General features: G+C 38.6%; 1 protein-coding gene across 3 annotated transcripts in view; it reads right to left on the reverse strand.

Annotated features, from left to right (window-relative positions):
- The window catches only part of LOC126464312 (exocyst complex component 6B), a 159,254-nt gene that overhangs the window by 22,676 nt on the left and 110,067 nt on the right, over positions 1-26,511 (reverse strand). For all 3 annotated transcript variants that reach the window (XM_050096227.1, XM_050096225.1, XM_050096226.1), the window contains exon 12: positions 4,557-4,748. In XM_050096227.1, coding sequence (XP_049952184.1) covers positions 4,557-4,748 — 192 coding nt within the window. The remainder of the gene's footprint in view (positions 1-4,556; positions 4,749-26,511) is intronic.

Consider the following 26,511-nt stretch of genomic DNA (forward strand, 5'->3'; position numbering starts at 1 on the left):
CCTGGAGATGAATAGTCAACATTAGTGCTTTACTGAATAGGTCAATCCTGCTATTTGTTTTAGCCATAGCTCTGCCACTGCCTCATGGTAACTGATAAGAATTTCAATGCAGACATCCTCAGAGTCAAATATAGTTGGTCTCCTCAGCATTAAATCTAACATATTTTTGTCCTGAGTAGATTTTGGACTATCTGTTGTAAGTTTTCTGAGCAAGCATTTACTAGCATTTACTAGCATTTTTCTGCAGGATGTCTTGTCACACCCAACACTTATAAGATATAACTATCCAAATTGATTCTTGAATGATTAAAGTCTCCTCCATTGATGACAATATGATTGGAGAACATACATACTAGTGAGCTGTAGTTTTCTTTTAAAGATTTCTGTTATATCTGGGGGTGAAATTGGTGGTCGATAGAAGGAACCAATTACATGTTTATTCCCACTCTTGCTATTAATTTCTGCACAATCATACATGCAGTTTTATTTTCTATCTCAGTGTATTTGAATGTCTTGCATTCTATGATGAATGCACCTCTTCATTTCCCATTACATTATCTTTTCAGTATACACTTACGTTTACTCCAAAAATCTCACTGCTGTCAATTTTGGGTTTTAGGCAGCTTTCTGAACGTAGTATTGTAATTACTCCAATGTTTCTTAGGAGCACTGTAAGCCCACCACATTGTTGTGAATGGTATGGCAGTTGATCACTACAATCTTGATAGTCTCATCTTTGAGGCAACTAAACAGGACTGGACTGGATGGAGATTTTTCTGATATACCTGGGTAGCAGCTACTGGTTTGTAGTGTGCCCATAATCCATTTAGGGAAACACTAAAGTTCTCAAACCTGTGAGGAAAGTCACGAATCTCACAGGCTAGATTGTCACAGAACCGTTGAAGTCTGTATCAAGTCTGCCACTTGACTCACAATCACGCAGATACATTCAGTTCTGCGGATAATACTGCGGATTTTGAGTTTCACTGAAATTTTTTCAACAAGACTAGTCTCAACTTTCTTATCTGGTCAATGGAATGACCCAAGTATGACCTCAGAGCCCAGATGACAAGCATTCTTTGTTACTATGGGCCACAATCTGCTGCTTGCTGCACATTGCTCTCTCAATGACTGCTGGAACAGACTCTCCAACATACTGAATGAGGCCTCCAGGCATGCACAAGGTGATCCTGCTTAACCCTACCTACCATTTTCCTGCAGTGTACAATTACCTGTCAAATGTTGGAATTATCAACCTTAACAAACCCTTACCCAACTGTGTTTGCCTCCCCATAACACAGAAGTCCTTCCTGCAGCTGAAGTGAACTGCACAGCTTCAGTTTCAGTAGGAGACAGTACCTTAAGTCTGTTGTTGAGGAGGATGAGTATACCATATTTACTCGAATCTAAGCCGCACTTTTTTTCCGGTTTTTGTAATCCAAAAAACCGCCTGCGGCTTAGAATCTAATGCAAAGTACGCGGAAGTTCTGAAAAATGTTGGTCCCTCTTTACAGAAGCCCTTAAGACCTGCCACTGACTTGCCACTCACAGGGTAGTTGTTGGATATTGATAGGTCCTATGTTCCTAGAGAAGAGATGTTGCCACACGGGAAGATGATAATTCAGGTATGTGACTTCCAGCAGTTTACCCAGCACACCTTCTTGCAGCAGCTTCCAATTACATCACACTAGTCAGGGAAATTTACAAATGCTTATGAACAGCAACAAACTGATCCTGTGCCTGGGAACAGTATTCATAATGAGGCTGCGTTATGGTTGGTGCAATGTGTTTCTGAACAGTAAACAAATGTACTTCAATTGAAACAACTTTGTGACTGAAGTACCAGGTATGTGAGTAGTAGGGGCTGAGTGTCAGCCAATCACAGCTGTTTCTTGGGCTTCACATACTCACTGTTTTGGGCGAGAGGGTAAGGGACGGGAAGGAGAGCTAAATCGTGTAACAATTGGAGAGTGTGTTTATTTTGTGTGTGTACAGCCACCAGTCACATGAGCATGTGGCGTGTACGAGCTGGCAGCAACTCTGCTCCCCACTAGTGGCATCTATCAATCACAAAGTTATTTTAATACAATTATGAGGTCAAATCTGATACTAATTTCGCTTATTTCGTTTTGTTTTCATGACCTGTTACATTAACAACTGAAGCTGCAATGCCCAAGAAAGCAGTTTGTTTTATAGTGAGAGAAAAACTTGGGATATAATTAATTCCCTGAGCTATTCAGAAGTTTGTGCCTGGGATTTTTGTCTTTATCGAAGTTATGCTCACAGATGACTCACATCACAAATTCATAAATAGTAGAATTTCATGTTGAAGGGGAAAACTAACTGCAACATGAAATTATAGTTATTCTATGCACAAACTTAATATTTTGTCACAGTTGTTGATTTTGTATAGGTTGTAACTATGTTGTGATGGTGAATTATTTTTATATTTCTATTACAACAAACCAATCAATGAACACAGAAAGGTGGGGATATTATGGTAATCATGAAACTACCGACATTGCAATTAAGGGGAAAATGATTTCCTCAACCCGATACTGCTGCCAATTATGACAGTCATCAATTTACTGTAAAATATAATAAGCACGAAAACTGTAAGCTTCCAAAAATCCGAAAAAATATATCTTTAAGCACACAAATATATACTAAGATTAAAGGGGACAGACTTTTCTGAATGAAGATACTATTACAAATCTCATTTCTGCATTGCACTCATAAACCTTCAACTGCAAGTAATTCATCAACACACAAACAAATTTCCATACATTCACTGAAAATATAATTGGAAAACAACACAAAAATATTAGAATACACAATCTTCAAGTGAATTTATCTGACATATGGGGTCCTACTCCAGCACAAAGAGAAAACAAGACGTCAGCTTACACATTTAAATACAAAAGGAAATGCACATATTTTGCACTTTGCTGATTTATTGACAATTTCTTTACTGGCATGTCAAAGGTGACCACTGTATCATCAGTTTGTCCCACTAAAAAGAGTGAAAAGCTTTATACAGAATTATCTGACTGATTCAATGACTGAAGATTTCAATCAGCAGTGTTACATGTAGCAATGCTCACCGCAAACATACCATTATCCTTGTTACAAAGAAACAAATGAGCTCATGTAAATATTAAGCAAGTAATAGGAAACAAACAGCATTTTTCTTTAAATATAGTTGAGGAAGTATTAGCAGCAGCTTTTGCCACAGAAGTGGCTTGGTTGTCATTTTTACTAGGTTAACTTTAGTGTGAGCAACCTCAAATAGCTTATAGCAGTTTAATGATAGTGGAAAAAATTTCTTGTCTCTATGACCAAAATTGCTGAAAGTGAACATTCAGCCTCGCTTCGACCAGTTTATAACTCCATCCTTCCATTATCCTTCCCTGCTCCTCCCTTAAACTCCCTAGAATTCCTTATCACCAACCTTCCTCTATCTTCCTTTCTTAGATCATTTTCAAACATCACAACAGATGGAAAGCAACCATCTGAAATCTTAAAACAGACTGTGACTTATCATCCCTCCATATAAAGGCTCCATCACTGTGTGATAATCACATTGTTTATCTAGGAAAACCTCATCCCTTCCATGTCAAACAGTCTCTCCTCTAAAATCTAGTGACTTGTCAATCGAGCATCTATAGCAATTAGAAATTCTTTGTAGATTATGTTGAAGGTCTTGTTTTAACCTCGTTCTCACCACAGGTGAGTCCCTCTCATCCAGATGTCTTCTCCAATCTATTCATTTTTTCCTCCCTGGAGAAGAAATTAATAGTTCCAAAAACTAGAAATAATTTCTTCAAGTGTGTGTGTGTGTGTGTGTGTGTGTGTGTGTGTGTGTGTGTGTGTGTGTGTGTTTTTTTTTTTTTTTTGTGCAATAGAAAGGGCATTGTCCAAAAGCTTAACAACAGGAACAGCTTTGTAGCACTCAACACCTTGTCTCCACAGTAAGAGGTTACTTTCATTCGTCGCAAACCATCCAGAACTTTCCAGTACTACATTAATGCAGATTCTAACAGCTGTTTCCCTTTGTTGATCTACAATGTACTATATGACCAACAGTTCCCCTTAAGACATGCAGAACATCATGGGTGGAAACAACTTTCTTCTTTTGAGGTAATAAATAAATCTGAATCCACAGTGCAAAAGTCATAGTTAATACGGATTGTGTTAAGAAATAATGTTTCAATTGTGCTAAAACATTGTTTGCTATTTTTTTTGTCAAACTTATTCATTTCTCCTACAGCAGAGCTTGATAGACCTGACTGTTTCAGAATGAATCTTCAGTACATACAAAATTCAACCTGCTCCCTTTAATTGTACTCTGTAGTTCCGTGATTTATCACAATAATTAACTGTTAAGCCAAACTCTCCAATTTAATTTGATAACAACAGTCAATATTTTATTAATGATAACTGTTTAGAAGATCAGTGATTAAAAAAACTGCAAGCATCTACAATTTCATTAAATGTACTATTCACGTCTACAGCTAGGAGGAAGACAAACAAAATGTTATTGCAGTATTACTCACCCTGTAATATTAGAGACAAATTCCTCCAAATAAACAGTTGCCTCTTCAAGATAGCCTGTATCAATAATTATCTGAATCACCTGGAGAAGGGCAAGACTTGGTTTCCGGAAGAGTGAAGATAAGCAGCCACTGAATGACCGTGTGAGCAGGAGATTTGTTGATTTCCGGATCATATCATTCACTTCTGCCTGACTGCAATAAAATTATACCAACCACTACTTTGTGATCAATTAGATAAATGTAAGTTAAAAATACTTTAATCATTAAGCAGATAAACACTACTCATATGATAAATATTACTTGTTTAATATCTATTCATCAATATTATTTTGGTACAGGTACAGTGAGAGATTACTTACAAGGAACACACACACACACACACACACACACACACACACACACACAAAAGAGAGAGATAAAAGCACCCTGTACAGTAACAATAAACATTAAGGATAAATGATAGTTTCTAACTATATTGACATGCCACAACAACTAAATACAGCACAGCACTGCTATATGTGAGTGGAAGGACAAGAGAGTTTGAAAATATTAATATTATTGATTAATGGAAACCACCACTGCTGTATTAATACACATTTACTGTATCACAGCCAGTTTCATTCTTTAGATGATCACCAGGTTGCTGAGTTGCACCAGTATTGTAACATAAATTCTCTGTTGTCAAATATAACCTTAGAGGCAAAATATGGCAACAAGAATCATAAACATTCTGCTGACCATCTGTCTGAAGCAATGCAAGCAGACATTGTGTACTGTGTACATTAGAATTTAGTACTGTCGACAGTATTTCATTATAGATAACTGCATCAACTGCCAAAAATACTGAATCTGATGTGAATATTGGCTGAGAGGTTGTTAATTATTACAGTGTGGAAGCTACGAACATGGGGTACAAAGTTTTTGGTTTAGCCTGGACCAGTGGCCAATTCTACAGCTATTTGAATATTTGTCTTACTGCAGCTATTTCACAGTACGTTAAGCAATATTTGAATGATGAACCAGAGCTGGCACCCTGAAAAATTGTGCACATCAATTAATTCCTTTTGCAAAAGATTTTAATTGGGCTGAAATTAATGTTCAACTAATGGCATAATTTGTACGTGCACTGTTTGGAATTTATGTGCAAAAACCACCATCCTTGTTCAGATTTTACATGCAGAAACAGTCATCCTTAAATAACTCCAGACCAGAGCAAGATTTATGGTTCAGATTTGGTCTTCTGGTGTATTGGTCCTTGCTCTAACATAAATTTTAACTGTTTGAAAAGATCTTGCTTCATTTGGATTTTACATGCAAAAAAACACTGTTTTCTGGGAGGTTATTGAAGCCCGTGACTTCTATACTTTAAACTAGTATGAATTTGTTTGTACAAAGGTAGACAAATGAATAAGTCAAAATGATTTTTTTTATTCAATACCAAGTTTTAACAGTTGAAAAAATATTGCTTTGTTTTGGTTTTAAGTGCAAAAACATGTTTTCTGGGACTTTTGGAGAAGTGCCACTTCTATGTTTCAAACCTGTACAAATCGTGTTCAAATTTTGTAAGAAAGTAGATGAATATATGAAATTGATGGTCATCCCATTGTTTTGTGAAAAATTTATCCAATGCCACAATATAGCAGTCCAAATTTGCACATAAAATCACACATACTGAGATGGTTTAGAGTGATACAGATGACAATAAAAAATATATTCTTATGGTAATCACAAGAAGTGTTTGCAAAAATCTTTCATTTTTCAGGTTTTACATGTGAAAAATCATGCACCTGCATATGAAACTGGGTTTTGAACGAATGCCTTGCATTTTAAATGCTGCATTTGGATGTATTTTAAAAAAATTGGTTATTACTGTTGATTATCATTTTGTTATTTATATGTTAAAGATTTTATTCACCAGTGGCTTAAAATGCATTTACCAGGCGAGAACTATGCCCAGCCCTGTACAGAATGATACATTATTTGACTGAACATTTACATGTCTAACGTCAAAATCATGGCTGAGTAAAAGTTGGGAGCCAGAATCAGAAATGCTCCTATCACAGCATAAGAAAGGTGAATATGTCCTACACAGAGTTAGGGAAAGAAAGAAGGGTACTAGCTTTTTGACTTATCTACTAGCTTCAAAGGCATTTAAATCAAAACATCTTGACACATTTGCACTTTTTTAATTGTTTTAGAGTTAGTACCCATGTCAAGTAACATAATGGATTGTCTAAAGTAACATGATAGATAATGTCATGTCATAAAACGTGACAAATGCAATCATATCATCCAACATGGCATTTGTCATGTCATGCAAATGCGTGTCATTACATTTAGGATGCATGCACTCCTACCAGGGGACACTTCCTACAATAAATGCACATGTTACTAATACTAACGAGTAAAAACATGAGAAAATGCAAGGAGTTTTGATTTAAATGTCTCTGAGGCTGCCAGATAAGTCCAAAAGCTAATTCCCCTCTTTCACATCTCTAACTCGGCCCAGGACATATTTGCCATCTTTGGTGTTATGATAGGAACATTTTCATTCTGGTATTCAACATGAGCAATATGGGTCCTGTAACACTTACCTGGAACTCACCGCGAGATAGTTCTACTCTTGCCAATGAGTCTCTGTTCAAGATAACATGCCTCATCCTCCCTACCAAAAAATCCTAAATTCAGTCACAAATTTCATTATTAGTTGTTGGTGTGATAACAAACTGAACACCTCTCAGAATTCAAGAAATACTGCATCTCTATAATTTCAATGATACATGTCATTCAGAAAATCATGTGAGGAAAATGCAAGTAGAGTTTCACATGATTTATGATTCTGGAACCCACATTGACAGTATGGAGGAGACCATTCAGTTCAAAACATCTCATTATGTTTGAACTCACAACTTTTGGATTCTACAATAGACAGACATAAATGAGACTGGACAGTAGTTTTGTGGATCACTTCTGTTTCCCTGTTTGCAGACAAGTGTGATGTGCTTTTTCTAATCACTGAGCACAGTTTTTTTGTTCAAGGCATCTACAGTATATTTTGGTAATTCTACTTACACCTAGTATTACAGCTGTGAAAATCCTGTGTGAAAAGCAGAAAAAAACTTTCAGAATTATGTAATTATTAATGGTCTTTTTTTTTTTTGTTGTAATGTAAATGAGGTGACCAATATTTTTCCTCAACAGACTAGCATGTAAGACTGTTTAATAACAACTATGAGGATTATGTGTATGGGTCTTCAATGGAGAAATCACTAGTTCATTTGCTAAAATGAGATACATTATAGTGGTTACGGAAACAAATCAATTGCTATCTCCAACATGCACTGAAATACATAGATTACCAATAAAATTTACAAAATATTGAATTTTGAATGGGGCTCATAATATTGGATCCTTTGAGAAACTTCATAATACTGCATGAAAAAACTCTTGGTCTTCCAAAATACACAGGAGGTGATTTACTCAAACAATAATGCGAAACATCACCATCTGGATAATTATTGTTGAATATGGTAAATGGATCACCATAGCCAAGAGAGACATGAAGCTATGACCAACTATGATAATACACATCTCTTTGCTTACGAGCCCGCTCAACAGATGAAGATATTGTAAAAATCATGTATGATAAGATAAAAGAAATTATTCAGTTGTTAAAAAGAGATAAAAATTTAATTGTGGTGGGGAAAAGGAATTTGATAGTAAGAAAGAGAGGGTAAAAAGTAATCGAACATGGACTGTGGCAAAGAAATAAAAGGAAAAGCCAGCTGGTAAAACTTTGCATTGAACACCAGCTCATCATTGCTAACATTTGGTTCAGGAGTCATGAAAGAAGACTGTATAGACAGAAGAGATCTGGAAACACTGAAAGGTTTCAGATAGATTGTACAGTGTAATAGTAGTACCGTGATTCAGAAACTCCAAATCATTTCCAGCAACAGATGTGGACTTAGACCATAATTTATTAGGTAGCAAATGCAAATTAAAGCTGAAGAAATTACAGAAATTAAGGAGCTGGGACCTGGATAAGTTGAAACAGTCAGGGGTTTTTGAGAATTTCAAAGGGTGAGTTACGAGCAACTGACTGAAATAGGTGAAACAAATACTATACATGATGAATGAGTAGCTTTAAAAAATGGAACAGCTGAACATGTTGATGGCCGCAGTCAGCCATCTTCAGGCTGCTGCCTCGGAGTGTAGTGGCAGTGGGGAGTCTGGTGCGTCGCATGGTACACCCCAGGTGTTACATGCTTCACCCAATGTCCCTGCTGTTGAGACATCTTCACGGGTACCGGGAGCGGTTGGGCCACCCTCTCCCCAAGGCGAGTGGCGAGTTCAGCGGCGTTCGCGGCGCACGAGGCAGAGGGTAAATGTGGAGGCTGGCCGTGTGGCATCGCCCGCTCTGCCTGTGAGTGGACATGTGGCCGCTCCTTCAGCAAGGTCCAAGCAGACACACGGGGGGAGGGGTTTATTAGTTATTGGGAGCTCAACATTAGGCGGGTGATGGAGCCCCTTAGGGAAATAGCGGAAAGGTCGGGGAAGAAGGCCAGTGTTCACTCTGTCTGCTTGCCGGGGGGTCTCATCCGAGATGTGGAGGAGGCCCTACCGGCGGCGATAGAGATCACTGGGTGCACCCGACTGCAAATTGTTGCTCATGTCGGCACCAATGACTCCTGCCGTCTGGGTTCAGAGGTCATCCTCAGTTCGTACAGGCGGTTGGCGGAATTGGTGAAGGCGGAAAGCCTCGCTAGCAGGGTGGAATCAGAGCAAAACTATTTGTAGTATCGTTCCCAGAACCGATAGCGGTCCTCTGGTTTGGAGCCGAGTGGAATGCTTAAACCAGAGGCTCAGATGATTCTGCGGAGATCTGGGGTGCAAATTTCTCGACCTCAGCTATCGGGTGGAGAAATGTAGGGTCCTCCTGAATAGGTCAGGCGTGCACTATACGCCAGAAGCAGCTACAAGGGTAACGGAGTACGTGTGGAGTGCACATGGGGGTTATTTAGGTTAGAGAATTCCCTCCCTAGGCCCGACAAGACGCCTCCTGAGACGCGGCAAGGTAGGAGTAGGCAAAATTCAACAGGGAATAACAATATTAATGTGCTAATAGTGAACTGCAGGAGCGTCTATAGAAAGGTCCCAGAACTGCTCTCATTAATAAACAGTCACAACGCCCATATAGTACTAGGGACAGAAAGTTGGCTGAAACCAGACGTAAACAGTACTGAAATCCTAAACTCAGATTGGAATGTATTCTGTAGAGACAGGCTGGACAGTGAAGGGGGAGGCGTGTTTATAGCGATAAGAAGTGCAATAGTATCGAAGGAAATTGACGGAGATCCAAAATGTGAAATAATTTGGGTGAAGGTCACTGTTAAAGCAGGCTCAGACATGGTAATTGGATGTCTCTATAGGCCCCCTGGCTCAGCAGCTGTTGTGGCTGAACACCTGAAGGATAATTTGGAAAATATTTCGAGTAGATTTCCCCACCATATTATAGTTCTGGGTGGAGATTTTAATTTGCCGGATATAGACTGGGAGACTCAAACGTTCATAACGGGTGGCAGGGACAAAGAATCCAGTGAAATTTTTTAAATGTCTTTACCTGAAAACTACCTTGAGCAGTTAAACAGAGAACCGACTCATGGCGACAACATATTAGACCTTCTGGTGACAAAGAGCCCCGAACTATTTGAAACAGTTAACGCAGAACAGGGAATCAGCGATCATAAAGCGGTTACTGCATCGATGATTTCAGCTGTAAATAGAAATATTAAAAACGGTAGGAAGACTTTTCTGTTTAGCAAAAGTGACAAAAAGCAGATTACAGAGTACCTGATGGCTCAACACAAAAGTTTTGTCTCAAGTACAGATAGTGTTGAGGATCAGTGGACAAGGTTCAAAACCATTGTACAATATGCTTTAGATGAGTATGTGCCAAGCAAGATCATAAGAGATGGAAAAGAGCCACTGTGGTACAACAACCAAGTTAGAAAACTGCTGCGGAAGCAAAGGGAACTTCACAGCAAACATAAACATAGCCAAAGCCTTGCAGACAAACAAAAATTACATAAAGTGAAATGTAGTGTGAGGAGGGCTATGCGAGAGGCGTTCAATGAATTTGAAAGTAAAGTTCTCTGTACTGACTTGGCAGAAAATCCTAAGAAATTTTGGTCTTATGTCAAAGCGGTAGGTGGATCAAAACAAAATGTCCAGACACTCTGTGACCAAAATGGTACTGAAACAGAGGAGGCAGACTAAAGGCCGAAATACTAAATGTCTTTTTCCAAAGCTGTTTCACAGAGGAAGACTGCACTGTAGTTCCTTCTATAGATTGTCGCACAGATGACAAAATGGTAGATATTGAAATAGACAACAGAGGGATAGAGAAACAATTAAAATCGCTCAAAAGAGGAAAGGCCGCTGGACCTGATGGGATTCCAGTTCAATTTTACACAGAGTAGGCGAAGGAACTTGCCCCCCTTCTTGCAGCGGTGTACCCTAGGTCTCCAGAAGAGCGTAGCATCCCAAAGGATTGGAAAAGGGCAGAGGTCATCCCCGTTTTCAAGAAGGGACATTGAACAGATGTGCAGGACTGTAGACCTATATCTCTAATGTCGATCAGTTGTAGAATTTTGGAACACGTATTATGTTCAAGTATAATGACTTTCTGGAGAGTAGAAATCTACTCTGTAGGAATCAGCATGGGTTTCGAAAAAGACGGTCATGTGAAACCCAGCTCGTGCTATTCGTCAACGAGACTCAGAGGGCCATAGACACGGGTTCAGAGGGCCATAGACACGGGTTCACAGGTACATGCCGTGTTTCTTGACTTCCGCAAGGCGTTCGATACAGTTCCCCGCAGTCTTCTAATGAACAAAGTAAGAGCATATGGACTATCAGGCCAATTGTGTGATTGGATTGAAGAGTTCCTAGACAACAGAACGCAGCATGTCATTCTCAATGGAGAGAAGTCTTCCGACGTAAGAGTGATTTCAGGTGTGCCGCAGGGGAGTGTCATAGGACCGTTGCTATTCACAATATACATAAATGACCTTGTGGATGACATCGGAAGTTCACTGAGGCTTTTTGCAGATGATGCTGTGGTGTATCGAGAGGTTGTAACAATGGAAAATTGTACTGAAATGCAGGAGGATCTGCAGCGAACTGACGCATGGTGCAGGGAATGGCAATTCAATCTCAATGTAGAAAAGTGTAATGTGCTGCGAATACATAGAAAGAAAGATTGTTTATCATTTAGACAGGGTTGCAGCCGTTCCCCCAATCCCTTTGGATATAAAATAATATAGGGATCGATGTTAAGGGAAAAGAAATTAAAATGTTAGGTTTTCTGATGGCACTGTAATTCTGAACGCATTACTCCATTCCATTTTGGCCCAATGCAGCAACATGGTTCAGTGTTCCAACAACAGAAAAAAGTCTCTGTTGCAAGTGTTTTATTCATGACTCATTTTGAGAGATTAATGCATCTTCAGATTATCTGTAATTAGTAACATAAATTTTGTTCCACAACAGTTTATTCGTGAACCTATCTAACACTGATTAATGGAATAGCTAATTTAAAGATGAGAAGTAAAATGATTCACTTGCCTTGAGCAGGAGACAACGCATTAGAGCGAAGGTCACAGTGGTCAAATATAAAGACTGGAAAGCCTGAAATGGTCAGTGAAAACCCCTATGTTAAGAGTGTAAACTTACAACATTAATAAGAATTTAAATCTGCGTTAGTGTAGGATTAGGAACCAGAAAGAAACTCACCAAGCCATGGCAATATGCGGTGCAAAGATAGGTTAGTGATCACAGCCATGAAACACAATGGTAAACAAATACTGCTCTAGGCAAAGTACATGCTGAAGCGATGTCGTGCAGTAGATTGACTTTAGAACAAAACTTATCAAAAGTGACGAGTGGCAGTGATAATTGTAAAAAGGGATTGAAATATAGTAAATGCTGAACAGAGCCAATTAAAATGATGGAACAGAATAAAATTTCTTAAAAATTAAAGGTAGATGAACTAGTCGTGGCATGAAAAGTAACTATTTCAGTAAACAGCCATGTATTGTGATGGACTGAAATGTCAGTCTAAATAAATAGTTGAATAGGGGGAAGGAGGAGTGGAGAGTAGAGAAGGGGATTGAGAGGGGAAAGGATAGGAAATGGTAAATTTATGAGGGGCGGGGGAGGGGGGGGGGGGGGGGGGGGAGAAAAAGTAAATAACAAAAAGTCTTAAAACACTGGAGTAATGGGAAAACCAAACACAAAACCATGCTGGTATGAGACCAAGGCAGGAAAAGTGAGAGCAGACTCAACAGTCAAAAAGGGAACAGATAAAACTACCTATATTTTGAAATCATGGTGTCATAGAAAATATGTTTTTTTTTTTTTTTGTGGTCAATTGATCATTAAGGTTTCAGTTTTTGACCCATTGCGAAATGTGGTTCTCTCAATCTGTTGCAAAATGGTTAATTCTTTCCCTGGATCTGGAGAGACTCAAGAGTCAGTTCACGGTGGCCAGTAGATCTAAGGCATTTGGCAAAAGAAGAGTTATTCTCTACAGCTCCCTTCTCTTTGTGACAGTTGGGTCTGCTGCTCACTTTTTCTGCCTTTGTCTCCTATCACCGAAGCTTTGTGTTCAATTGTCCCATTACCCCAATGTTTTTTAAACCTTTGTGTTTTCTAACTTTTTCCTCCTCCCCCCCCTCCCCCATAAGTTTACCATCTCTTATCCTTTCCCATCACATTCTCATCCCCCCTCCCCCCTTCTTGTCACCCTAGTCATTTAGACTGACATTTTGGTTCATCTTGATGTATAGCATTCCACGGAAGTAGTTACTTTCCATGTCACCACTAGTTCATCTATTTGTAATTTTTAAGAATATTTTATTCTGTACCATCATTGTAATTGGCTCTGTACAGCATTTACTTAATTTCAGTTACTGTTTACAATCAGCACTGCCACTCTGCACTTTTGATAAGCCGGTCTAGTCTATTGCATGACCCACTTGCTTCAGCATGTATTTTGCCTGCCACTTGGTACTTTTGATAAGTTTCTTACTCAAACCAATCTACTGCACGACCCATTCACTTCAGCACGTACTTTGCCTAGAGCAGTATTTGTTTACTACTGTTTTTCATGGCTGTGTTCGCTAACCTATCATTGCACCACATATAGCTGTTGTTTGGTGAGTTTCGTTTTGGTTTCTAATCCTGCAATCATGCTGATTTAAATCCTTATTAATGTTGTAAGTTTACACTTTTAACTTAGAGATTTTTCACTTGCCATTTCAGGCTTTCCTTTGTTAATATTTGATGACTGTGGTCTTTCATTTAATGCCATCATATCAATGGCTTTTAAATACGAATAATGCAAAAACTGTTATGTAACAAGATTTTTATTACTATTTACAGATAATCTGAAGATGCACTAACCACAGTTCTGGAAACGATGAATGCTCTTCATTCCATGTTCCTGGATTGTTGGAGGATAACTGGAAGGTTAGCAGAGATCACAACGCATATCTCGAGAATGTGTGGGTCATATTATTCATGAGACTTTGGACATGGGAAAAGTCTCAACCAAATGTGTTCCCAAATGTCTCAATGGAGACCAAAAGCATGGCCAAGTGGCTGCTTCACAGTCCATTTTGGTCCAATTTCACCACAATCTTGTGGCAATTTTGGATCATCTTATCAACATGGATGAAACATGGATATACATTTATGATCCAGAAACCAAAAGACAGTCCAAAAATTGGAGACATGGTTGTTTTCACGTCCAAAGAAGTTCAGTATACAAATAAAAGCAGACAAATTGTTTGAATCAAAGTACTATGTTGAACTTCCTGACAAACTGAAGCAACAGTTGGTCCCCAAACATTGTGGAAAGTAGAAAAATGGAATCATGTTTCTGCACGTCCATGCCCCTCCTCACAAGGTGGCCATCACACAGAAAAGCTGGCAGATTTTCAGTTTCAAATCCTCAAACATACACCATATTCACCTGACTTAGCCTCCCTTAGACTAATATCTGTTCCCCAATCTGAAGAAACAGCTAGAAGGAAGATGATTTCTGAACACTGTGGAAGTAAGAAAGTCTGTGGATGAGTAACTTACAGCACAATCAAAGTCTTGTTTTTTAGATGGGTTAAAGAAGCTGGAACAAAGATGCCATAAATGTGTTGTGCTGAAGGGGGAATATGTTGAGTAAATAAATATTTTCAAACCCAGAAGTGCATTTTTCCTTACCAAAGCCAATGGCTTATCAGCACCCCTTTGTACCTGATACTAGTTGAGATAGAACTGATACACAATGCTGACTGGCAATAGCATGTCTGATGAACTGTAATTGTTAACATTGAATATAAACTTAAATGTTAGAAAGAGCTATCTGAAAATATTGGTTTGGAATGCGGCCTTACCTGGATGTGAAATGTAGAGTATAAGCAGCATAGACTAGGGGAGAAAAGAAACTTTTAAAGAGACTTTTAAACTGTGGTTTTACAGAAGAATGCTGAAGATTTGGGAAGTTCAGTACCTAAAGAAGATATACACATTGAAATGAGCTTATGGCACAACTTGACTAAGAGAATAAATAGTTTGATAAGATCCATCCTGAGGCACCAGGGAATAGTTAATTTAGTAATGGAACAAATGTGGGAGGGGTCAATACCATAGAGTGACACTAACAAGGGAACCTCCCCATCGGACCCCCCTCAGATTTAGTTATAAGTTGGCACAGTGGATAGGCCTTGAAAAACTGAACACAGATCAATCGGGAAACAGGAAGAAGTTGTGTGAAAAAAAAAAATTATAATAGAGGGAAACATTCCACGTAGGAAAAATATATCTAAAAACAAAGATGATGTGACTTACCAAATGAAAGTGCTGGCAGGTCAACAGACACACAAACAAACACAAACATACACACAAAATTCAAGCTTTCGCAACAAACTGTTGCCTCATCAGGAAAGAAGGAAGGAGAGGGAAAGACGAAAGGATGTGGGTTTTAAGGGAGAGGGTAAGGAGTCATTCCAATCCCGGGAGCGGAAAGACTTACCTTAGGGGGAAAAAAGGACAGGTATTTGTGTGTGTGTGTGCGAGTGTATACCCGTCCTTTTTTCCCCCTAAGGTAAGTCTTTCCGCTCCCGGGATTGGAATGACTCCTTACCCTCTCCCTTAAAACCCACATCCTTTCGTCTTTCCCTCTCCTTCCCTCTTTCCTGATGAGGCAACAGTTTGTTGCGAAAGCTTGAATTTTGTGTGTATGTTTGTGTGTCTATCGATGTGCCAGCGCTTTCGTTTTAGAGACACACACACACACACACACACACACACACACACACACACACACACACACACACACACACAAACTGAGTAGTCCATGTGCAAGATAGGCAACATCAAGGATAGTGTGAGCTCAGGAGCGCCGTGGTCCCGTGGTTAGCGTGAGTGAAACGAGAGGTCCTTGGTTCAAGTCTTCCCTTGAGTGAAAAGTTTAATTTTTTATTTTCAGACAATTATTATCTGTCCGTCCGTCCGTCGGATGCGAGGTAAGTGCGCCATAGTATGGGGAGCTACACCTAAACAAACATCGAAACATACAACATCAGTCGACTACAGCGCACGGTAGAGTGAGTATTCCTGCTAACGAGGCTCCCTGGCTGGCAGTTGACTGTTCGCTACTTTGAACGAGAGTGCGTTAAATACGTGAGATGTATTCCAAGGGCAATATGAATCCAGCAAATATAGCTCATGACTTCAATAACAAGGTCAATGAATATTTTCCGAACTGTAAGGAATTGGAAAGTTCCTTAAGGGGTTGAACGATTGTCGAACATTTGTATGATTATTTCCTACATTTGTTGATAAACAGTATATGTGGTAATGGCGATACCTTGCTGATTGCTGCGGGGCTGTATGTACCAGATGATGAGATTGTTGACGATCCGTACGAAGAACATGAAGAGGAAATACTGTGACTTCAATCAGATGGTATTTCTTTGTGTTACATGAAGGAAATGCTCCAGTACAGGTTACTGTCCAAACCAATTAAAAGACGCAAATATAGATTATGGAGTGAAGTAACAAATACATTTAAGAAATTTAAAGGGATGGAGGAAAAAAGCACAATTAAATATTGCAAAGAAGTCGTGGAATGAGGTGGAACTCGAAGACAGAAGTTCAGTGAACTAGAAAACCATGTATACCGACAATTTATTAAAGCCAGAAATGAATTAAGTGCAGTGCATGATACAGACCTACAGATTTGGAGATTGCATTACGCTAAACAAATCGGCCTGGACTTCAAGGCTTCATCTCATTGGCTTGTCACATTCAAAAGAAAATACAAAATTACGAGCAGGAAGATTACGAAATATGCAAGCAAGAACTATGCGAATAGACTGGAAGAACTTTTAGTGTTCCAAGATGTTTGTTACAGAAACTAATGTCAGATTCCAACAGTATGAAGACGTATATATTATCAACACAGATCAGTCCGGTTTTAACTATGAAATGAAATCGACCCGCACATTATCGTTAGTTGGAAAAGGCGACACAGAATGTACTGTAGACCAGCTGCATGCCACTTCACATAGTTATACCAAACAATATGCTCTGTAAAAAGCAGGATTTCTTTTACCTACATTTTATTTATGTTTGCAGGAAAAAATGGTGTATTTGGACCGCCAGTTCAGCAACAGGTGAATAGGGTACTTGTGCAAATGGCAAATGTCATTGTGAATTGAAGTGCGTCAGGAAAAATGGAGAAAAGACTAGTGAAAGACTTTAATGAACATGTGATTGCTCCTTACGCAACAAAGATTTTGCCTTTCTCCTTGACAGCTATACGGGACAGAAGAATCAGGCATTGTACAATTTTAGTGTGGGAGTAGACGTGATTACCATTCCTCCAGGTTGTACACCTCTTGTGCAACTATTAGATGTGTGTGGTTTTCGGCAAGTGAAATACTTTGTGAAAAGATTCTATGATTTTGTGAAACTGCACAGGTACACAGAGCAGTATTGTTTACGTGATCGTGTGTCAATTATCAAAGTTCAGGCACTCGCACACAATCAACTTCGCTCTCCAAAATTCCAGGACATGTTCAGATTTGCTTGGACATATGAAGGATTTGACGGTCTACACATGGAAAAATTTGAAAACGTTAAAAACATGTTTTGACAGAGCACAGGGAAAACTGTGCGACTGTGAAACTGTTACATTCATTTGTTGCAGTTTATGTGACAAACTCTTATGTTTTCATCACTTTTTTGGGAATGATTATCACATCCACAAGAAAACCTAAATCGGGCAAGGTAGAAGAATCTTTTTACCCATTCGCCAAGTGTACAAGTTAGGAGGGTCGACAACATATTCCTGTTATGTGGCGCACATGCCATCACCTGTGTCATATAGAATATATCAGATGTGTTTTCCTGTGGAGGAATCGGTTGACCTATGACCTTGCGATCAAATGTTTTCGGTTCCCATTGGAGAGGCACGCCCTTTCGTCTACTAATTGCACGGTTTTGCGGTGCGGTCGCAAAACATAGACGCTAACTTATTACAGTGAACAGAGACGTCAATGAACGAACAAACAGATCATAACTTTGCAAAAATAAAGAAAGTAAACTTTTCACTAGAGGGAAGACTTGAACCAAGGACCTCTCGTTCCACAGCTGCTCACGCTAACCACGGGACCACGGCGCTCCTGAGCTCACACTATCCTTGATGTTGCCCATCTTGCGCATGGACTACTCAGTTTGTATATTTTGCTTATTTTTTTTCATAGTTTCACACAACTTCTTCCTGTTTTCTTGATTGATCTGCATTCAGTTTTTCAAGGCCTATCCACTGTGCCAACTTATAACTAAATCTGAGGGGGGTGTGATGGAGTGGTTCCCTTGTAAGGACTGACTACAGTTAACAAGTTCAAATGGATGTAGGCAACAGTAGTTATGCAGAGATGAGGGGGCATGTACAGGATAGACTAATGTGGAGATCTGTATCAAATCAGTCTTTGGACTGAAGATGACATAACACACTAAAGGCATGTGACTTGCAAAAACTGTCTAAAACAATTTAAAAAATTCTCTTTGGACTACTGATGATTCAATGGTATTCACACATATTAGCACCCGCCTTTGGTAACAGGATTAAGAAATGTCCAAACAACGCCTCTTTCCTGATGCACAACTGCAGACGCACAGAAACAAAAGCACATGCACAGAAATTAGTAGAACGAATGCACATATGCATGCATGCACTTTCTCATGTCCAAACATTGCCTCATCGTTCAAGCAGCCTGCTATTCATCCACTTCTTTGTTCAACAATTTGTGCTGCGTTTGATGTGGTAAAAAATGCCAGAAAAAGAAAACACAAGGTGACTGTGGGTCAAACAGTATATAAATAAGAGATGTACAAGAAATATAAAGTGATGGCAATGTTTAGTTTGCAAATTTCAGGAGGTGGTCACAGTGAGATTTTAGACTTTCTTCTTGGGAAAATGCAACAATAAGCCTCCCAATCACATTACAGTAGCTGGCAAACAGTGACTTACATATCAATTTGAGATACTTATTTTGCATTTCAAAACACACCACTTCACTGGTTATTCCTGAAACTGAGAAATATTTAAGGCAGGTTCTTAGTAGTTATGAGTATTTAGCTTAATTTGACTTTCAATACATCATTTGCACTTCTTTTTCACAAAAGTTGTTTATACAACTATCAAAAAATCTTGTTTATATGTTGGACCACAGCCTCAATTTATTTCATGAAAGAATTGTCAGTTGTAGGATGTAAATTTATATTTTATTTGTTGTGCTATTGACTAGTTTTGATTAAGGCATCATTATCAAACACCTATAAAAACATACAAAGTACAAAATGGTGAAACACAAAACTTGTGTAACAGTTTAAGGATCTTAAACACATATATAGACCTTCCACATATCTTCCATTATCTTTTCAACTGTGTTCAATGCAAAGCATTCTAATATTGATTTGTGTTCCACATGTGAACTGACAAATTGATCTGCACATCACATTTCATACAAAATGATGATGAATGTTACTACATATGTAAGTAATAGAAGGCACATTATGCTGAATTTATGACTGTCATTTATTGTTCTTTTATGTGATTTTTAGATTGTCATACAAGTTACGTATTTCACTCTTCTGTAGTCGATATGTATTTATAGATGCTTGATAATGAAGCCTTCATTGAAACTGGCCATTAGCACAACAAATAAAAGATACGTTTACAGCCTACAATAAACAATATTTTCTTCTGTCAATTCAAAATGTTATATATAGATTGATATACTTGGACTCAACAAATTTGGGGGGAGGTGGGTTGTACAGCACAGAATCCACTAGAATGGAGGTTGTGTTTTCCTTTTTTTTTTTTTTTGTTGCATCATCAATGTCCTCCATTTCCATTTCTGGTAGTTTGTTGAGGATCTCCAGCTACCTCATCTTTTATTCTTTTCAGATGTCTGGCTCCTCAACTGTCATGCTATAAAGCCAGCATACCATGAATATTTGTCCACAGTTTCCATATGCACTTTCCATAAATTTGTAGGCTCCATCTTCCCTGTTTTCCTACTTCCAGATTTACCTTACTCTTAACAGTAATATGATTGGAGAACTTTTATTTAACACTTGATGCTCAGGGCATCACATCTCAAATTTGTAATCAAATAATCTTTAAAAATGGCATTCCATATGACTTCTCTTTGTCTATAATCATCTATAAATTTCAGCTTGCTTTCTTCAATATCAATAGACATTATAGCATACAAATTATCTTAAAGCATAACCTCAACACATTATACAATGAAATATACATGGGCCACAAGTACCTGTTATCTGCTAAACAGCACAATACATTCCCACCGGACCCAAGAAACACTGTGCTGTGACGCATGCCCTTCAATTTGAAGAAATGCACAAATACGCACATATGCTTGCGATGTTGGAAATGTAAGCACATATACACAGTTGAACAGAATAATGGCACTGTATGGATGCAGCTTTATTAAATTCTTCTTGAAGTCTGAGGATATATCACATGTCTTATACGTCTTGTATATCAGGAGGAAAGGCTCTCCGAAAGACCTTAACGCTTTTGAGGGAATTTCATCTACTCCAGGTGCCTTGTGTTGACTTAGATCTTTCAGTGCTCTGTGAAATTCTTCTTGTTGTATTACATTTGTCTCACCTTCATTATTTCCTCTTACCTTTCCATAACATTGTTTTTAAGTTTATTTCCTTTATAAAGCCCTTATAAATATTCCTACCACATTCCGGTGTTCTCTTGGCTTGTGCACCTCCATAGCTGAGTGGTCAACACAACAGAATGCCATGCGAGGAGCCCAGGTTCAATTCCTTGCTGGGTCGGATATTTTCTCCGCTCAGTGGCTGGGTGTTGTGTTGTCTTTATCATCATTTCATCCTCATCAACATGCAAGCCACAAAAGTGGCGTCAAATAATAATACTTGCACCAGGCAACTGGCCTACCTGGCAGGAGGCCTTGTCCACACACGCATTTCAGTGCTGGCTTGCCATGTTATCTCCAATGTCCATGCAGCTACTTTTCTTTTCTCCAAAGGTTTTTTTAATCTCCCTACACATGGCATCTATTCTATCAGCCATGCATGATTCTATAGATTTGGATTTCTCCTCTGGCCATTACTGCTTTGCAATTTGGCACTTACTGACTTCCTGTCAATCTCATTTTTTAGACACCTTTATTCCCTTTTACCTGTTTCATATACTGCAATTTTATATTTCCTCCATTTGTCAATTAAATTCAATAACTGTTTGAAAATATAATGTAATTGGATACATGAAAATCTACTCACCAAGCAGCAGCAGGAGAACACACATATAAAAGGTATTAAAGTTTGCAAGCTTTCGGTGTTCCCCTGCCGCCGCTTGATGAGTTGATTTTTTTTTTTATCTACCTAGTTACATTATATTTTCAGACAATGAAAAATCCGTGATGGAATAAAACAATATCATGAAAAGGAAAGTTGCTACTCACTATATAGCGGAGATGCTGAGTCGCAGATAGGCACAACAAAAAGACTGTCACAAATATTAGATTGCAAACACACACATACACACTCCCACAAACGCAACTCACACACGACTGCAGTCACAAGCAACTGAGGCCACACACTGAGCAGCAGTACCAGTGCATGATGGGAGAGGTGCCTGGGTGGGAACAAGGAGGAGGCTGGGGTGGGGAGGGGAAAGGATAGTAGGGTAGGGATGGCGGATAGTGATGTGCTACTGGGGAGCGCGCAGGGATGAGGTGGGGGGCGGGGTGGATAGCGGAAAAGGAGAAAAGTAAAAAGGCTGGGTGTGATGTAGGAATGAGGGCTGTGTAGTGCTGGAATGGGGACAGAGAAGAGGCTGGTCTGGAGAGGACAATGACTGATGAAGGTTGGGGCCAGGAGGTTTACAGGAATGTATGATAATGTTGAAAGGAAATTTCCCACCTGTGCAGTTCAGAAAAGCTGGTGTTGTGGGAAGGATCCATATGGCACAGGCTGTGAAGCAGTCATTGAAATGAAGGATGCCATGTTTGGCAGCATGCTCAGCAACAGGGTGGTCCACTTGTTTCTTGTTGTGCCTATCTGCGACTCAGCATCTCTGCTGTATGGTGAGTAGCAACTATCCTTTTCACAATGTTTTTACATTCCATCCTGTATTATTCATTTCATATTGTATTCTGAGGTCTCATATCCTTAATTTCCTGCTTTTCGCAGTGTCCGTAGTTTTAATCTGCAGTTCATAACTAATATGCTATAGTTAGGAATACGTCTCCTCCTGGAACTTCTTTTTTTTTTTTTTTTTTTTTTTTCAGATTAAAATCTGGTTTCATAATATGTCTAACGATTATACTCGTACAATCTGTCTAAAACTGTCTCATGTCTCTAGGTCTCTTTCATGTTTACAACTTCCTTTCACAGATTTTAAAACACATGATTGCAATGATTAAACTGTGAACTGCGTAAAATTTTGCCAGATAGTTTTCACATTCATGTCTTTCCTCTAATTCATTTTCTCCTACTATTTTTCCTTTTCTTCCTTTTCCTACTAACGAATTCCAGTCCTTCATCACAAATAAATGTTTGTCACCACTAACTATGAGAATAATTTCTTTTACTTCATTACACATTTCTTGATTTCTCTTACTTCATTACACATTTCTTCAGTCAATTCATCATCTATACAGTTAGCAGACATATTATCTTGTATTACTGTGGTGGGTGTTGGTCTTGCATGTGTCTTGACTACAATAATGTGGTCTCTCTGGTGTTCACAGTAGCTTACCTGAATTCTTGTTTTCTTTTTCATTAGTAGACCAACTCCCACTTTACCCCTACTAAATTTTTATTATCCGTAACGCCATAAATGATGTATTTTTCAGTCTCCTAACTTTCTAATTGCAGTTTTTGGTTAACAAATGTATTTTTTTTAAATTTATATTTCTTGCATAAGGAATTTCTCAGTCTCCCTTTTATCAAACTGGTAATAAAAATTGACCCCTATGTTTTCTTCCTTAGGCTGTTCCATACAAAATCATGGGGTAGGTGCTGAGGTACAGTTTTCTGCCCGACTGAAGTTATGACAAGCACCATTCCACAGTTTTCTCTATCATTTTACCATGATTAATTTGTTTTATGTTGCTTTTGTGACAACCATTTGGCACTGTTCTTCATCATTAATTTAATAGATTTTATACGTTGGACTTGCTTCCTGTGATATCTTCTGCAATGTATTTTAGTTATCAATTTGGTTGGTTCATTTTTACATTTCAAAACTGATAGATTTTTCTTTCATTTTAACTCACTTTTTCAAGCAAGCACTATTACACTATCAATTTTACTGTAATATATAACAACAAAAATAATCAATTATTGATAATACAATATAACTGGACAGACAAAAAAAATCTACTCACCAAGCAGTGGCAAAGGAACACACAAACACAAAAGGATTAACCTTTCACAATCTTTCGGAGCCAGTGGCTCCTTTCTCTGGCAGAAGAGTTAAAGGGGAAGGAAGAGGAGTGAAGGAAAAGGACTGGAGGGGTTTAGGGTTTCTTGAAACCTGCTTGCCCCTTGGAGTTACTCTCAAAGGCCTAAAATCGAAAGACCCTGTTTCTGGATGTAATCCTACTCTACACCAGCCTCTTTTACCATTTCAAATACAGCACCCTATTGCACTGAACTGATTAATCTGTGACCTATATGCCTCATCTGCCAATTTCCACACCACCAGACTTCTCTCCTTCTACAAGATCTAGCAGTTATCTGTCCCTCATGTTTCTGTGGATGGAACAATCTGCCAAGCCAACTTCAGACTGCAACAACATGCCAGATTTCACCTCAGAAAGCTATCCTACTTTCTACTAAACTACCTCATCAGTGGTGTTCCCCTTCCTATCCCTCTGCAGCTCCCCAAACAGCCACACTCCTCTCCTACGTACCAAGCTTGGCCAACCTCCTTAATGTCCCACAGCTTTCACCACTGCCTTCCAGACCTGTAATAACTCATAATCACGAGAACCAGTCCAAGAGTACAGTGTTCTAACCTTTCATCCAAAGTAATCCCCACCCACCCTGAATTATCTATCTTATCCAAGGGTCTCACTTTCAGCACTAAACCTGCATTTAACCATGCTGTTTTGGTGGAAGACCTACTTTCCTTTACATGTAAGGTCAACTCTTCCTTCTTCTTCAGCTCTTTCTCCGGAAGAAGGAGCCACTGCTCCGAAAGCTTGTGAAAACTAAATCCTTTTGTGTGTGTGTTCCCCTGCCACCGCTTAGTAGAATTTTTTATCTGCCAATTTATATTCTACTGTAATATTTCATTGTTCAACCAGTGTTTTATGTAACTTTGCAATAATGTGCAACTGATTTCAGAAATTAAATTGTAATATAATCATTTTGAAAATTAATATTAAAAAGCTTTTTACAATTATCTACTATAGTTATATCCTTGTACGACCCTTTCTAGTTATACACTTGTATGATCCTTTCTGGCTGAAATCTATTGAACCTTATTTAAATGATTTTTACTACACATGCTCTTGTATTATACCACATGTTGTGTTCAGATAGTTTATGGGAATGTAGTCAAATGATGTTTTTGACAACGCCTGATATTTTGACAGGTGCACATCCAGGCATGTACACACTGTGCAAGGGAATTTAAAACTTCAGTTTGCAGAGTAATTCTGGCAGGACAGAAAACACGCAAACACGCACACACACACACACACACACACACACACACACACACACACACACACACACACTGTAAACACTAGTGCCATCATACAGTCAAAGATGACCACATCACAAGTTATCTACAGTGTAGGAAAAACGTTTCTGATTTTCTTGGAGAACTATTTATTAATCTCCTGGTTACAAACTTTAGTACTGAACTGTCAAAAGAAACAAAAGAAATTAACCAACAAACTCATATGTTTTCTGTGAATATCCATTTTCCATGAACATATAAAACTTCTGTCCAATATTCAGCTTCTCTGGTGTCACCAGTCTCGTCAGCAGGCAAACCATTAACCACCAACTCCCCCCTAACCCACATTCAGCCATCCTGACAATGGTTGTTGAATATGAAAGCATGCATGATATTTTCTAATTGTATTTTTAAAAAATGCCTCCAATCATTACATTCACACAGAAGTAGAGTTTTTAGGGATATCTCTGGCTCACCTAGTACTGGATATGAGATTTTCCCACCACAGCAGCACATACTGACCGTATCTCCCTTCCATTCTAATGTGTCATGGTGCCTACTTTTTTTATCCATACCCTTATGATGACTAATGTATGATTAACATAGTTAATGGATCATAATCAAATGCAACCTTGCCAAAAGCCTCCCACAGCCCACATGTAAAGGTACATTTCTGTTTTTCATACAGCCTTTACTAAATGATGCCGCTGTTGTGAGTCTTCAAGTGCCTTGGAAGATATAAGAGATGAGTAATGCTCAGCGTGTAAAATGCGACAGGCTTGTGACTGTTCTAATGTCTCTGTAGCTCTTAAGGCTGCCTGACGTTCTTCATCCAAGTTTCAGTAGACATGATATTGCTCTGAGTTTTGTTGGACTCAAGTAACTTTCCCAGCTTGAGCTCTCTTAGAACTATGCACTAAATCAGACTTATGTTTTTGAGGCTTATAGAAATAGCCTTAAATATGGTTCTCGGGCTTACCATCTGAATTTATTATTGCATCTCCCCCAAAATTCTCCAGCGATGGCAGGTGATGTAGTAGCTGACTGTCACAAACCATGTGCATAATAACATTAGATTTGCACTAACACAGAAAAATCTATAAACATCAAGAGTCGCCAACCATCATGCCAGTGTTGTCTGAGTGCCACTTATGTAGACCATATTTAAAAATGTTAATACTACTCAGAAAGATACAACTTTCTTAAGTAGCCTATGGTCATTCTCATGGTCCACTATGTCCTTACCAAATACCATCATAATCAGTTCAGCGGCAGAGTAGTGAAAATGTAAAACAGTAAGTTACTTTTGCAATTAATAGTACTGGTATTAGTATGGAACCATGGATTAAATATATTGAGAATTGACATTGAGTCATATTATGCAGAACAAGTCTTTTTCACAAATATAATAAAGTTTAAAAAGTGAAAGAGTAAATAGCTTTTACAAAGAGTAAATATTTTTCATCAGGGTTCAAGCACGTTGTATTGACATCAGTTCAGTGGTTTAGTCGTGAAAACGTAGTGGACAGAGTTATTTTCACATTTATATTAGTATGGAGGCACAGATCGGCACAGATTAAACACTCTGAGGATTGTACGAGCATTCTAGTCTAGTTGTTACCAATG

The sequence above is a fragment of the Schistocerca serialis genome, chromosome 1 (genome assembly GCF_023864345.2).
Source record: "Schistocerca serialis cubense isolate TAMUIC-IGC-003099 chromosome 1, iqSchSeri2.2, whole genome shotgun sequence".
Lineage (NCBI taxonomy): Eukaryota > Metazoa > Arthropoda > Insecta > Orthoptera > Acrididae > Schistocerca > Schistocerca serialis.